The sequence below is a fragment of the Diceros bicornis genome, chromosome 25 (assembly GCF_020826845.1).
Source record: "Diceros bicornis minor isolate mBicDic1 chromosome 25, mDicBic1.mat.cur, whole genome shotgun sequence".
Taxonomy (NCBI): Eukaryota; Metazoa; Chordata; class Mammalia; order Perissodactyla; family Rhinocerotidae; genus Diceros; species Diceros bicornis.
In genome coordinates, this window is record NC_080764.1 from 701,865 (window position 1) to 718,280 (window position 16,416).

At 44.7% G+C, this 16,416-nt stretch overlaps 1 protein-coding gene across 1 annotated transcript in view; it reads right to left on the reverse strand.

Annotated features, from left to right (window-relative positions):
* Positions 1–16,416, reverse strand: part of MOV10L1 (Mov10 like RISC complex RNA helicase 1) — an 85,359-nt gene that overhangs the window by 47,573 nt on the left and 21,370 nt on the right. Inside the window, 5 exon segments of the mRNA XM_058568098.1 lie at positions 3,704–3,795; positions 6,345–6,415; positions 6,733–6,910; positions 13,101–13,215; positions 16,169–16,363. Coding sequence (XP_058424081.1) covers positions 3,704–3,795; positions 6,345–6,415; positions 6,733–6,910; positions 13,101–13,215; positions 16,169–16,363 — 651 coding nt within the window.

The following is a 16,416-nucleotide window of genomic DNA, read 5'->3' on the forward strand; positions in this document are numbered from 1 at the left end:
CTCCTCATGCACTCACTCAGTCTGTCACCCCTTCCTCTTCCCAGGTACCAAGCCTATCTCATTGGCTTCGCACATGCTAGTTTCCCATTTTAAACAGCAAAAAGAAAAAGTCTCCTCCCTGGATCTCATAAATCCCTTCAGTTATCCATCTTTCTCCATCCTGCCTTCTCTACTTTCATAGCCAAACAATCTTAAAAAGGAACCAACTGCACTTCTCCATTTCTCCATAACCCTTTCACCCTCATCACGTTTCAATCTGGCTGTAGCCCAAATGCTGAAAGATGTCTTAACAACACATGAAAAGCACTAATATAAAAAAACTCTGATAAATTTGACTATCTTAAAATTAGCGCTGTTACTCAAAGATACTTTTTTATACTTTGAAAAAAGTGAAAAGTAACAAACCTAGAAGTGTTATCTGTAACACATATATCTAAGAATAGTCTAGCATAAAGAATATAGAAAGATTAACAAAATAAAGGCCATATATGACAAACCCACAGCTAACATCATACTCTACAGAGAAACACTGAAAGCTATCCCTCTAAGAACAGGAACCAGACAAGGGTGCCCACTCTCACCACTCTTATTTATCTTATCTCACCACTCTCACCATAGTATTGGAAGTCCTAGCCAGAGCAATCAGGCAAGAAAAAGAAATAAAAGATACACAAATTGGAAAGGAAGAAGTGCAACTGTCACTATTCGCAGATGACATGATTTTATATATAGAAAACCCTAAAGAATCCACCAAAAAACTTAGAAATAATTAACAAATACAGTAAATTTGCAGGATACAAAATCAACATACAAAAATCAGTTGGTTTCTATACACTAATAACAAAGTAGCAGAAAGAGAAATTAAGAATGCAATCCCATTTACAATTGCAACAAAAAGAATAAAATACCTAGGAATAAATTTAACCAAAGAGGTGAAAGACTTGTACACTGAAAACTATTAAACATTGCTGAAACAAACTGAAAACGACATAAAGAAATGGAAAGGTATTCCATGCTCTTGGATTGGAAGTATTAACAGAGTTAAAACGTCCATACTTCCTAAAGCCATCTAGATTCAATGCAATCCCTATCATATCAAAGTTCCAACAACATTTTTCACAGAAACAGAATAAAGAATCCTAAAATTTATATGGAACAACACAAGACCCTGAATAGCCAAAGCAATCCTGAGAAAAAAGAACGAAGCTGGAGGTATCACACTCCCTGACTTCAAAATATACTAAAAAGCTATAGTAATCAAAACAACATGGTACTGGCAGAAAAACAGACACACAGGTCAATGGAACAGAATCAAGATCCCAGAAATAAACCCACACATCTGTGGACAGCTAATTTTCAACAAGGGAGCCAAGAACATACAATGGAGAAAGGAAAGTCTCCTCAATAAATGGTGTTGGGAAAACTGGACAGCCACATGCAAAAGAATGAAAGTAGACCATTATCTTACACCATACACAAAAATTAACTCAAAATGTATCTACACAAAAATTAACTCAAAATTTATTAAAGACTTGAATGTTCAAGACGTGAAACCATAAATCTTCTAGAAGAAAACATAGGCAGTACACTCTTCGACACTGATCTTAGCAGCATATTTTCCGCTAAGATTGTTTTTAACAAACAAATGGGACTACATCAAACTAAAAAGATTCAGCACAGCAAAGGAAACCATTAACAAAATGAAAAGACAACCTAACAAATGGGAGAAGATATTTGCAAACCATATATCTGATAAGGGGTTAACATTCAAATATATAAAGAACTCATACATCTCAACAACAAAAAAACTAACAACCCAATTAAAAAGTGGGCAAAAGATCTGAACAGACATTTTTCCAAAGAAGATACACAGATGGCCAACGGGCACATGAAAAGATGTTCAACATCACTAATTACTAGGGAAATGCAAATCAAAACTATAACGAGATATCACTTCACGCCCGTCAGAATGGCTATAAAGAACAAGAGAAGAAATAACAAGTGTTGGAGAAGATGTGGAGAGAAGGGAACTCTCATACACTGCTGGTGGGAGTGCAAACTGGGGCAGCTACTATGGAAAACAGTATGAAGGTTCCTCAAAAAATTAAGAATAGAACTACCATACGATCCAGCTATTCCACTGCTGGGTATTTATCCAAAGAACATGAAAACACGAATGTGGAAAGACATATGCACTCCTGTGTTCATTGCAGCGTTATGTACAATAGCCAAGACTGGGAAGCAACCTAAGTGCCCATCAAGGGACAAATGGATAACGAAGGTATGGTATATATACACAATGGAATACTACTCAGCCATAAGAAACAATGAAATCCAGCCATTTGTGACAACATGGATGGACTGTCACGGTATTATGCTAAGTGAAATAAGTCAGAGGGACAAAGTCAAATACCGTATGACCTCACTCATAAATAGAAGATAACAACAACAAACAAACATAGAGACAGAGATTGGATTGGTGGTTACCAGAGGGGAAGGGGAGAGGGAGGGGGGCTAAAGGGGTGACTGGGCACATGTGTATGGTGATGCATGGTAATTAGTCTTTGGGTGGTGAACATGATGTAATCTACACAGAAACTGAAATATAATCATGTACACCTGAAATTTATATAGTGTTATAAACCAATGTTACCTAGATAAAAAAAATTAAAAAAAAAAAGAATATAGAAAGACTCCTACAAATAATAAGTCACATTATTCAATAAAAGACATGAGCAAGCATTTCGCAGATGAAGAAATCTTATGTCGAATAAACATGGAGCTTCTCAGCCTTACAAGAAGTCAGAGAAAAGGACATCAAGACCATAGCGAGATGGATCACATGCCTAGCAGATAGCGCAAATTTAGATATTTAACAAAATCAGGCTTTGGGAGGGTGCGGATCAACAGGTTATTACAGACGTTGGTACTGGAGTCACTGATGCCACCACCTGTAAAGCTGAAACATTAACATCCCCCAACCCAAATCCTACTCCGCAGTGCACAGCCACGAAAACACAGCGCTGGTGCACGAGGAGGTGGACGAGTGTTCACAGCAGCAACAAGCAAACAGAACAGGTGACAGTGCAAACGCCCACTGGCAGGAGAACAGAGAGGAGTCCTCACACAGCGGGGCACAAACAGTGGTGAAGACGGGCAAGCACTCACCACATGGAGAAATTCCAGTAACAGGACATTGGTGAACAGTGCAGAGACTGCAGGTCACGAGTTCAAAACAATTCAAACTACAGAACAGTCTTCCTGGGTGTGTACACAGACACACAAATGATTTTTTGAAAAAGCAAGGGTGAGATAAACCCAAAATCCCAGTCAATGGTGGAGGGCTCAGTGGAGGATGGGGAGGGGACAGCAGGGTGGTGAGGTCACAGTGCTCATGACATGACAAATGATGAGTAACATAAAGGAGGGAGTGGACTCATGGTGGCAGTGTGTCATGAACCCATGACTCGGTGTACTGAAGGTCCAAAATGGAATGAACACGTGATGTCTGCAACTTTAGATGTCAAAAAATGTCTGGTAATAAAGCTGCAATCAGGAGGCATGCGAAAGGGCGCATGGAGCCCACTCACAACCTCTCAGTATAAACACGGCGATGGCTCACCCCCTACACCACCTAGACGTCAAGGGATAGACGGAAGAGGAGAGACTACCACCCATCAGGAAGAGTCACGAAGAGCATTACCTACTATATGTAAATTCCACATCCATAGGTTCAAAGTTATACGCTTGTTCAAATTCTGTGTTAAGTTTGAGAGTTACATCTTCTTCATGAATCTAAAAAAGAAACAAACAATTTAATTTCCATACTTTATACCTGATTTCTGGGGACAATCTTCTATCCGTATCTAGTAACACATGAAACATTCATGCTACCGATTTGAACTAAAATTCAGTATCTTAAATCCATGCAAAAATAATCAAAAAGGGTTAAATCTTTGTGTTGTTACATTATCCAAACAGAAGGACCTGGTCCATGTGCCCACCCCCACCAGCACACTTACTGAGCTTCTCCTCCCTGGCCACGCTCTCCACCTGGGCTCTGCAAGTACTAGGTGTGCAACACAGGCCACGCCTCCAAAGGCAAACAAACAATTATAAGTGTAGCAAGATGTACCTGCCACAATAGTGCCTCCATAAAAAGGTCGTTCCAAGACCTCCCCTTCCAGCAGTAGAGGAAACCAGATGTTCTGGGACCCTCCAGCCAAAGCTAGATCCTGCATACAATTCCCAGACAGGCGGGAAGGAAGGGAAATTTCTGAGGCAAAACAGGAAGGAAAATCTGAGAGCTGAAAGAGAGCTCAAACCAAATAAGGGAGTACCAGGCCACGTGGCTTTCCAAGGGCTGGGTGGAAGCTGCAACTCGAGTCAACTCTGGTGTGGACACTGGCCTGCACCGTGACATCAGCAGGGACTTGGATGGTGCAACTGCACCCATCAGCAGTGCCCCCTTGCTCTCACAGAAGCTAACATCATCCCCTGAAAAGCAGAGCAAGCCAGCACGGGTCCTCAGGTCTCCCAGAGATTAAGATAAACAAAAATGAATCCATAATCAAAGGTGGCCAAACACACAGGGAAACAAAGCACCAAGAGGGAGGGTCAACACAAAAAGCCATCATCAGATTCAGGCCCCAAGGACATCATATACTGGCACTGTCATTTACAGAAACTTGAAAAGCTATGTATGAAATTAAAAGAAAAACCAGAAAGACAAAGGAAGCATAAGATAAGACAAAAAATGACAGGGCAGCTTTAATGAATCAAACAGAGCATTGAGAAATGAAAACTATGCTTATTGAGATCACGAAGCGGAATGGGAGGAAATGACCATGTTTGTTCTCAGGCATGTGCTCCTGGCAGACAGGGTGGCCCCTCTGTGGAGGTGGCCATGGTGGCAGGAGTCAGCGCTGGGCTCTGCCTCAGGAGCCTTCTGTCCCCATGGCTCCCAGGACTACCATCCCTGGTGAGTGCACAACTTGCCAGTAGCAGAGTGGCCCCACTCTGGAATGTCCCCAACACCCGGTGCCAGGGTGACTATACTGGGCCACTGGTCATGGAAGACAGCGATTTGAGGTCAACGGAATTACCGCTCATTCTAGACGCGTCTCCTCGGCCCACCACACTCAGCCAGCCACACCACATAGGGGCTCTCCTGAGGGCCTTCTGTACCATCACGTATCCCACACCACTGCACTGGCCAAGAAATTAAATTATAGAGAACCAAGTAAAGCAATGGGCTGAGACCTGTAGAACTTACTAACTTTACCATGAATTCCATCACTCAGAAGCAGCTGACTTTATGAAGTCTAAACTCCTCAGCTACAAGCACCAGCCTCTGTGATCTGCTTACCACCCTCTGAAGGGACCTGCCGTGCCCTTTTTGGCTACCCAAATTCTTTGTGTCTCTTAAGAGTATCTCAGATGCCACTTCCTCCTCTTCTCAAGCAGATTAATAAATCTCTCCTGCAAATAGTATCATTTAAGTCAGTCCTCTCGTTGTCTTCGGTGGAGAACCACCCGACTGCCTCACACCATCTCCGCTCACCTTCCTCAGCAAGGACAGAGCACAGCCTCACACCTGTGCAATCCACCAGTGCTGGACTAGCTGTTACGTCTCTGAACCGCCCCCAGCTTCCATCTTCTAGGAAAAGATCACATTCTATGAACTGAACCCCAGTACGGGCCCCGTATTTAGGTGCAGAATGCAGCAGACATGGCAGCAAAGGTCAGATGTCACCTCTTCTTTGAATCCTCTCCAGACTCTTCTAGCTCCTGCAACCCTTCCTCCCTCTAGAGTCAGGGCTTTGGCACTCTTTTACTTTTCTACGCTGGGTAGCGTGTGGGCTTCATTTTTCCCTTCACACAGACTCTGGCATCGATCCCAGCGCCATGCTTGGTACAGAAGCAGTGAAGAACCAGCTGAAGCAGCACAGACCACACACATAGAACCACCTGAGCACCAGGAGTTAGGTAAGCCAATAAAACCTTCTTCACCAACTTTTAGAGCTGTAAACTTTTGAGTGTATTTTTCCTTCTGTGGCTATCCTCTTCTGGAATACACTCAGAATGCCCAAATGTAACTAAATGCAAGCACCATGCCTTACATGTGATATACTTAAAAGGTAAATACATTTTACATGGTTGAAAATGATAGGATTTCTTTAGATACTAAATCCTCTTTATGCCTCAAATTTACTTAAATATTCACTTTATCCTCCAATTTTCCAAAATACTGTCAGTGCCCAAGAAAGCTGTGGCAGGAAGTTTACCTCTCCGGCTGGTCTGAGGGCTAGTCCAACATGAACTGACTACAGGTGGCTGCTCACCTCAATCACGTAGCCAATGTATTCGATGACATGTCCATTGTACTCTTGAGTTTTTAAAATCAGTTTATCACCTAGTTAAAAATATATTACCACATGTAAAACTACATAATCACAAAATTCTGCTGCTGTACTATAAAATCAAACTTTGAACAAGTGTAATAAAACAAAAACATTACTAGGATAAACTGCTTAAAAATAACATCAGTGTGACAAAAGAGAGATGCTGGATGTACTCAAGTTGCTGACCAAGTTTTACATGAATTTCTAACCCAAAGCAAAGAAAACCAGGTAACATGATTGTGGTGTTACAGTTACAAACGTTCCTTCCTCGACTGTGCTTCATTGTCTGCTGGTTCAGCTAGTAAAACACGACACGTAACACACTCACCTGCATACAGAGAAGGCCTACTTTCAGCTAATCCTGGGACCTCCAGAACAAGAAAATCTCCATTTCTTTTCAAGGTGACCCCACTCATATTATATTCTTTCAATTCTGTTTCTGCATGAATCTCCTCAAGCCAGAGCAAAGTTGAAAACTTCTCCTTGTAGTTTGACATCTTCAAAAGCTGAAAAAAACCCCCCCAACAAGTTGATGAGAGCAGAGTAACACATCAAATACACCCAAGTCCAGGAAATAAGCAGCTCTGGGGTTGGTAAGTCCAAGCTGCTGAAACTCAACAGGCAGATCAAACAACGGCTTTCAAACAATGACTACCAGGCAGCACAGGGCAGTGACCCTGAGACTGGGGAAACTGTCTAAGTGAGCCCTATAACTGCCCCAGCAGCTGCCTAGACAGGGTTCCCAGGCCCAGAACAGGGAAGAACGCAGGGGAGCCATGTGGACTCTGCACTGAGGAGATGAAGCTAGGGGCTGCAGGTGGCCGAGTGCCGGGAAAACAGCAGCACACAGAGGTCTAGAGAGCTTCAGATGGTCCCCTCTGAGCCGTCAGTTGAGCACTGGCCAGAGTGTGAGAGAGTGCTGAGTGTGAGAAACCACGCTAGGCCAGGAGACCTGTAAAATGGGATCAGAGCAGGGTTCCTCAGCCTCAGCACCACTGACACCTGGGCTGGACTGTTCCCTGGGGTGGGGCCCGACCTGTGCATTGTAGGGTATTTAGCAGCACCCCTGGCCTCTACCCACCAGATGCTACTAGTACCTCAATCATGACAACAAAAAACGTCTCCTGGGGGGTAAAATGTCACCCGTTGAGAATGACTAGACTAGAGGGAATGATTCCCAGAGCTCACACAGGGCTGAGAACAGTGTGGGTCCCCACAGCCTAGAAGGAAAGGCCTGTAATGAAGGGGCACTGGAGAGAGTACTCAGAACGGTATTAGCCCCAAATTAATTCTACTCTGGTGCCACCCAATAAAGCTTTAAGCCAGGCTTAAAAGTATCCAACTGTTTCTAAATAACTTAACTGCATCCCAGAATGAAGCTCAAAAATATTTTCAGGAATAGATAAATATCTAAAACCCAGCAAGGTAAAATCCAGAACGTCTGGCATCCAAAGAAAGATTACCAGGCATGCGAAGAAGCAGAAACTACTACCCACAGTGAGGAGAAAACCTATCAACAGAACCAGAACTGACACTTGTGACAGAATTAGTAGACAAAGACATTATAAATTTAAGGAAAACTATAAGCCTACATATCCAAGAAGCTCAAAGAACCCCAAGCCAAAAAACGTGAGGAAAACTATACCAAGGCACACTGTAAATTCAATTTCTTAAAACTAATGGTACAGAGAAAATCTTAAAAGCAGCTAGAAAAAAATGTACATCACGTGTGAAAGTACAAAGGTGCGAAGGAAAGCAGCTGTGTCATGAGAAATACAGCAGGTGGACTGGAGGACAGCCGAGCGGCATCTCTAAAGTTTCAGCCTAGAATTCAAGACTGGCAAAAATCGCTTTCAAAAATGAAAGTGAAATAAAACCGTTTGCAGACATACAAATGCTGCAAGAACCAACCACTTGCAGACGAGTATCACAGGAGGTGTGCAAGCCCTTCAGCAGGAGAGGGACCCACAGCAGGCTGGGTCCACGTGGAGCTCCAGGAAAGGTGATGATGCAGTGAGTGTAAAAGATTTATCTTTTAAATGCCTCTAAAATATAACTGATTATATAAAGTAAAAAGAATAAAATGCATTACGGAGTTCAAAACATATGTAGATGTCAAATTTACAACATTAGCAAAAGGTCAAGAGGAAAGAATGGGGAGGCAGCACCCGAAGCTCCCACTCTGTGCAGAAAGTGCCAGGGTGTCACTGCAGACTGTGATGAGTGGACAGTGCTGTCCTGTGCTGTCCAAAACAGCCACTCTCCACATGCAGGTGCGTACACGGAAATTAATTCAGATTGAACAGAATTAAAGATTCAGTTCCTCAGTGGCACGAGCCACAGCGCAAACACTCAATAGCTACCTGTGGCCAGTGGCTCCCACGTCCGAGAGCACAGATGAAGAACATTTCTACCACAGCAGAAAGTTCTACTGCACGGGGCTATTAGAAACCCTAGACACACAGCTGTACACACACTACAAAAGGAGAGTTAGCCAACAAAGGAGATACGGAATCACAAAAATGGCAGAAAAAGAGGAGAAAGAAAACAATGAACAAATAGAGAGCAAACAGCCAGACGGCAGATTTAAACCTCACACAGAATGTAAGTCGTCTAAACACCACAAGTAAAAGGCAGACTGTCAGATGGATAAAACAGCCAGACCCAACTAGCTGCTTCCCATAAGAAATCCATTTTAAAGACAAAGATACAACTAGATGACAAGTCAAAGACTGGGAAAGGATGCCCTGAGTAGCACCGATCACAGCAAGCTGCAGGAGCTGCATGAACATCACACAAAGTGGATTCTAGGGCCGGCCCCGTGGCTTAGCGGTTAAGTGCGTGCGCTTCGCTACTGGCGGCCCGGGTTCAGATCCTGGGTGCGCACTGACACACCGCTTCTCCGGCCATGCTGAGGCCGCGTCCCACATACAGCAACTAGAAGGATATGCAACTATGACATACAACTATCTACTGGGGCTTTGGGGAAAAAAAAAAAAGGAGGAGGATTGGCAATAGATGTTAGCTCAGAGCCAGTCTTCCTCAGCAAAAAAAGAGGAGGATTAGCATGGATGTTAACTCAGGGCTGATCTTCCTCACACACACAAAAAGTGGATTCTAGAGCCAGAACACCACCAGGGACAAAGCAAGACATTTCACACTGACAAAAGGGTTAATTAATCAAGACAACATAATAACCATAGATGTTTATGCAACTAATTACAGAACTTCAATGTAAGAAGCAAAGACTGATGGACCTGAAAGGAGAAACAAACATATATTTATAGTCAGAGAATTAAACTTCTCTCTCAATAATTTATAGAACAAGCACATAGAAATCAATAAGGGTACAGAAGACTTCAACAACACTACCAACCAACTTGCCCTGACAGCTATAGAATAACCTGCCAAACTGCAGCAGAATTACATTCAAGTGTACAAGGAATATTTACCAAAATAGACCATATTTTGGACTGTGAAACAAACAGTCAATAAATGTAAAAGAGTTCAGTCGTATAAACTATGTTCTCTGACCGCAATGGAATTAAATAAGAAATCAACAGAAAAATTTCTGGAAAAAAATCTCAATATTTGGAAACTAAATAACACACTTTTAAATACTCTATGGGTCAATTAAGAAATCAAAAAGAAAATTAGAAGATATTTTGAACTAAATGAGAACAACACAACCAAGTGAAATTTGTGGGATGCAGCTAAATATTATTTAGAGGAAAATTTATAGCACTAAAAAAACCTATGTTAGAAAAGAAGAAAGATCTCAAATCAATGATTTTAAGCTCCCTCTTTTAAAAAGTAGGAAAAAGAGCAAATGAAACCAAGCAAGTAAAAGAAAGAAAATAATAAAGATCAGAGCGGGTATCAATGAAAAAGAAAACAGAAAAAGAGAGGAAAATCAAAGAAACCAGAAGCTGGTTCTTTGAGAAGATTAATAAAAATTTATAAACCTGTAGCCAGATTGATCAGGAAAAAAGAAAGACAGATGAATTACCAATATCATAAAAAACTTAATGCAAATAAATTACAACTTAGGTGGAGCAGATAAACTCCTTCAAGGATAAAAATCACCACGGCTCACTCCAAAGAGAGAGAATGACCTGGCCCCTGTGGCTATCAAAGAAACTGAATTTCTAAGGAAACATCTTCTCATGAGGAAAACTCCAGAGCCAGAAAGCCTCACTGGAAAATTCCATCTGAAATTTAAGGAAGAAACACCACCATTCTGACAAACTCTTGGGAGCACTCCCCAACCACTCTACGAGGTGAGCATGTGCTGGCTTCAACCCCAGACCAGGGAACTCAGACCAGCATCCCTCACGAACACAGATGCAGAAACCCAAACAAAGGTCTGGCAAATCAAATCCAATTCTTCGTGTTTGTGCATATTTATACATATATATGTCTACAAACACACACATGCATGAGCGACAGCACCATCACCACATGGAGTTTATCAGAGGAATGGAAGGTTGGTGTAACATCTGAAAATCAATCAATGGAATTCACCTCATTAACAGACCAAGAAAGAAAAACCACATGATCTTCTCGATAGAGGCAGAAAGAGCATTTGAAACTCACCTCAGACCAGCCATTCTGAAGTACACATGTCGGTGCCATTCTGAAGTACACATGTCGGTGCCTTTAGCACACTCACAAGCTATACAACCCCTTACCCAGTGAGCATTTTCCCCCTTCCCTCCTTCCTGCAGACCCTGGCAACCGCCAACCCGCACTCGGCCTCTATGGACATTTCATGTGAGTGGAATCCCACAACATGTGACTGTGTGTCTGTCTTCTCCCACTCAGCACCCACAGGCGAGCTGAGAAACAAGCTGGGATATATTCACATGACGACCACACAGCAATGAAGTCACTGTCTTCATCGTGGTGATGCTGTATACATGTGTCAAAACTCTGATCCAAGTGTGCACCTGAAATCGATGCAGTTCACTGGACGTCAACTGTGCCTCACTAAAGCTGAGGCAAGTGCAGCACCTCGTGGGTTATTACCGAGATGACACAAGTTACAAAAGCAGACGTACTCTGGACTCTTAAACCACACAGTAGTTTTTTATGATTAACGCCATCAACATTATTATTACTGCTGAACAGGAACACGCTTCCTTCTGGTAACTACCATATTCATGAGGAAAGTCCCTTCCAGCAGGCAGGCAAGCGTTAAACGAAAGCTGTGGATGCACAGACTTAACATGATGTTCACAGAAGCTGCATCTGCACCAGCATCAATTACTTGGCCTTAGAGCTCTTCCCTAACTTATTTTTAAGGCTAGTTTGCTGCCATGGCCTTAGTTCAGGTCCTAAAATCATTACGACTGTTGCACCGACTTCCTAACAGGTTTCCCTGCTTTGATTTTGCAGCCCGCCCCCCGCTCCATCCTCTATACTCTGGTCCTTCCCAGGTGGTCCTGCCAACAACTAGGCAATGCAGAGCTGCCCACGCCCTTCTCTGTGCCTTGGCATGTCACTCCGCAGTAAGCTGTATGCTCCCCCCGCTTCAAGAATGCCAGCAAGTCCCCTTGGGGAGGGGGTATCTCCTGCCTGTGCCTACCACACAGTGTGGCATTGAGGGAGCTTCTATCACCCACCCTACCAAGGGGCCCAGAGCTCCACAGACAGGAAGGGCTCCATTGTTTCCACAGCCGGGCGAGCTCCTCCGGCTCAAGGACAACCACTCCACAGTGCAAGACCCTCCCCCGCCAGCTTTCTCCCAAACCTTCTCTCCTCTCTACACAACTCCCCACCTCTCCTCTCTACAGGCTCATGCCCTCAGCCCATAAACAGGCTTGAGACTTGTTCATCCTCGACAAAAGCTCTGACGAACCCATGCCTCCTTTCAGTCACTGTCCACTCTCTTCCCTCCTTTTTACTGGACGCCGCACATGCCCAGGCCCCACTTTGTTCAACTGCTCCTCAGCCAAAGGACCCTGAAACCCTACGGAAGATGCCTGCTGGAGATCGGGCAGCACTCTCCCCTCCAACTGCCAAATGGAGCAGCCTTTTCTTCCCCTGGACTTCGCTTAGATGTGCACACATGTGTGTGCTGACCTCTCTCAGTGCCGCCCCTGCCCTTGCCCTTGCGCCTCCTCCCCGCCAGTGGTCCCACCCTTCTCCTGGCTTCAGCCACCACCTGGAAGAGCGGGTAGGCTCAGACAAGGCCTCCTCCAAAGAGCCACACATGAGAGGATGTGCCTTGCAAAGGCAGCAGCTGCGTCAGGCCTGGTGGTGAGCCTGGCACCCTCGTCTTCTCCCAAGCACTTGCCTGTGCAGCTAGAGGTCTTTCCACAGATGTCCTGTCTCTTCCCGGTTCCTCCTCTCAGAGGAAGCTCCTATCTATTTTTAGTTGCTGAGCATTTTAACGTGAAAGGACAGCTGTTAGGAAGCTAGGCCCCCAGTTCTAGCAGACAGAGGCATCCCACCCTTGTGTCCCCAGCCCCCGAAAGCCCCAGTGCACGAGTCAGTAAGGCCCTGAGGATGTCACCTCCTGGGACATTACTCACACGTCATCTCCAAAGGAATACAGCCATTGCAACTGCCAGCTCCCTGTGGTAAAGACAGCCAGGATGAGGTCTGAACCTGTGAAGGGGTCACCCTGATCCTGTCAGAAAACAACCCCAGGGTGGTGAAGGGTCCATATTTCACATCAGACCCTCTGCCTACCTCTGCAAGCAACGGCTGAAAGGTCAGTATGTCAATTTTTTGTTCCACACATTTTTTAAGTCTATCTGGTATTGGATAGTGTGGAAGAAAACTTGGAAGTTGTCGTCTTGAGTTCCTTAAAAAAGAAATTCACAAGTTAAGAGCAATTCTTAGTCATGCAGGCATTTTATACTTAGACACCCTGTCCTACTTTAGAAGACTAAAGTTCATTTAGTCACCAAAAATACTGATGTATGAACTGTTGGCTCAAGTCAGTAGTTTGCAAGCTTTTACTTTAGCTTTGGGATCCTTTCTCCCAACAAGCTCCCACAGGGTCCTCCCATCTCCAATAAGAGAGGAGAGCAGAGCTGCTTTCCCTGTGACAGGAGAATACGTCCCCAAAGCCCAGGAACCTCTTGGAACCAGTGAGTTTGAAAAAAAACTGTTTTTAATCTTCCAAATAGTGCAACTCTTACTGCTATATTTTTAGTAACGACGCGAATATTAGAAACTATGCCCCTACTACTGTGGAAAAACACGTTTGGTAAAGGCTGCTCTGTCTGGGTCCTGCCTTCCTATTTTTCAGCCTGTAATGTCTCTGGGGAAATTCGGTTTCACTCTCAAGCTCCTGCCTTTCCCTAGAAAGGGCTGTTAGCAGGAGTGAACACAATTCTGCCACCAGAATTCGGACTTGCCCACGGCAAGTCCAAAACAACAACAGAAATGACAGGAAAGGAAAAAGTTGGGAGAAGAGAATCCAGGAAAGAGCAGAGACGTTCAAGTGTCAGAGTGAGGTAGAGTACACCCTCCATTCCGAGTCTGTCCCTGACTTCAGTGGAGAGAGGCGTCAGGCACTGCCGACCAGTGTCACTCACGTCTAACGCGTGCTCTAAGTTTGCATCTGAGTAGAGAGGAGAGAAGTGTATTGCCCAGTCTCCTTGGTCCACTAACGGTCACCTGACGTGTGGGCCCCTTTAGCTCAGCTCGAAACAAGAGGGCTGATGAGAGAGAAGCTCTGTGACAGAAATGCTCTGGGAAACTCCAGGGCTACCACCAGTAGCACCAGGTAGGCCATCCTCCCCGCTGGGAAACAGGGACATCTTCTCCCTGCAGATTTGCAGCAAGAGCTGGATGAGAGTGCACACAGATGTGGAGTGTATGTGGAAAGCAGAGGGCATTCAACATATGACAGCAAAGTATTAATTACTAACAGGAAGACTACACACACGTTCAGGTAAGTGGCCTAAACAGCCCATCTTATTCCCACACCGCCTCAAAAGACACGCTGAGTTAACAGAACATGTCTGCCCACAGCTTAGGATGGCTGCAAACTCAGCTGAGAAGGTCCTGGACAAGGAGGGTCCTCAGCAGACTGGCTAAGTGAACACATGAACACAATGTTCTGGGAAAGGAGCAAAGACAGAGCAGGACAGGCAGGATGTATTGGAAGCCCTGCTGGACAAGTGGGGAGCAGGCAGGTGTAGACCCTGGGTTCCAAGGGTGCCCGAGCCAACCAGGACAGGCACTTTGGGTCACTAACTTGACGACAGGAAGCAAATGTCTCTTGTTTTAGAGACAACCCCGTACAGTGACAATGCATTAATATTCAAAGGTAAATAGCTAACAGGGGATTAAAATACTTGTGGTTTTTGGTCTATTTCACTTCTCAAGTTAAGCCAAATTATAACCAGAAAGTTGCTCAGTATTCCGTTAAATAACAACTGGGGGTTCTTAACAGCTCTTGTAATTAAAACCCAGCCATCTGGGACTCTCCACTCCCCGCAGGCCACGGTAACTTCCAGCTCCCGTGTTGTAGGTTCCATCCCCAGAGTACGCCCCTTTACATGACCAACGACTGTTACTACTTATTGATCACTATCGACTGCTCTGTGCCAGAAATGGAACACTTTACATACCTTATCTCATTTAATCCTCACAACCCCATGAGGGAGGGACTATCACTTTACAAGTGAGACTAAGGCTTTATTAATACTCACTTTACAAATGAGAAAGGTTAAGAAACTGGCCCAAGGTCACACAGCTTCCTGGTGGCAGTGCTGGGAGTCAAACAACGGTCTAACTCCAGAGGTCAACAGCCAAAAGACACTCCTCTCTGCTAACAGATCTTTTTCCTTCAGTTTGCAAATTCATAGAAGTCTATAATACCTTATCTTAAATTGTTACTGGCAAGATGTGATTTGAAATTCAGGATTTTCCAATACTGGAAAAGCAGTACCTATCGCCCCAGGGCTTGTGGGCAGCACCTGAGCTAAACTCATCAGTGACTGCAGCTGAGGGGTGAGCATTCACGTCACACAGGATAAAGTCATCAAATACCCTCACATTCCTATAGGTCAGATTTTTTTGGCACTAAACTCAACAAACAAACAAACAAACAAAAACTGCTTTTCAGAGCTTTTGAGTTTCATAACTACAGATGAGAAAATGTGAACCTGCAGCACTTTCTTGAAGCTACACCCCAACTAAAGTCTGAGTGGTCCCCAAGTCCCTCAGCCACATGTCACTAGCAGATTACATGTTGTTTTTTCTTAAATTCATTCTTCAAAGGTGCCACATCTTCAAATGGGCTTCAAGTAGCCAAGCAACCTGGCTGTCCCAAACACAAGCCACGCTCAGGTGCTATGAACAGCTCACAATGCCACGTCAGCCACACCTCACTGACACCATGCTGACCCGTGCCTCTGGGTGCCCGTGTGGGACAGGAGATGTCTCCGGGGACGGACTGGGCTGTCAGGAACATGAGAGGTGGCAGGAGCCAAGGGCAAGGATCAAATCGCACCTGCTCTGAGAAAGTCACCCTGAGAGGCGCTGGGGAGGAGTGAGGGCCTGGGGGCGTCATAGCCCCCCACCCTGTCCTCACATTGCTGACTGCCGCCTCTGGGCTCTCCTCAGAGGAATGTTAAGAGTTGTGTGAAAACACACCCCTTGCCCCAAGCACAGTGATGACAGGCAGCTCGCAACCCAGCTGCACCCCCTTTATCCTGTCTGCCCGCCTCTCTTGAACACTCGTCTCTCACACGCCGAGCACGCACTCTGGGTCACACTCTCGTCCTCTCTACCCACAGTACCTTTTCTGTGTGGTCACCACAACTGTTGTTCTGGTGGAAGCTAATGCTTGGGAACTTTTAGACTTTCTCCATGAAAACGGTTCTTGGACAGCTATTAGCGACTCCTCCCCACTTACGACATTCACTTCAAGGACTCGCCCGATTATGAAACTAGAGAAGCAAAGCAGAAGGAGCTCCTTGCAGCGGCCGGAATTCCTTGAAAAAACAATACGTGACTTAGTTTTAGTCATAAATAAGACAGGCAGATT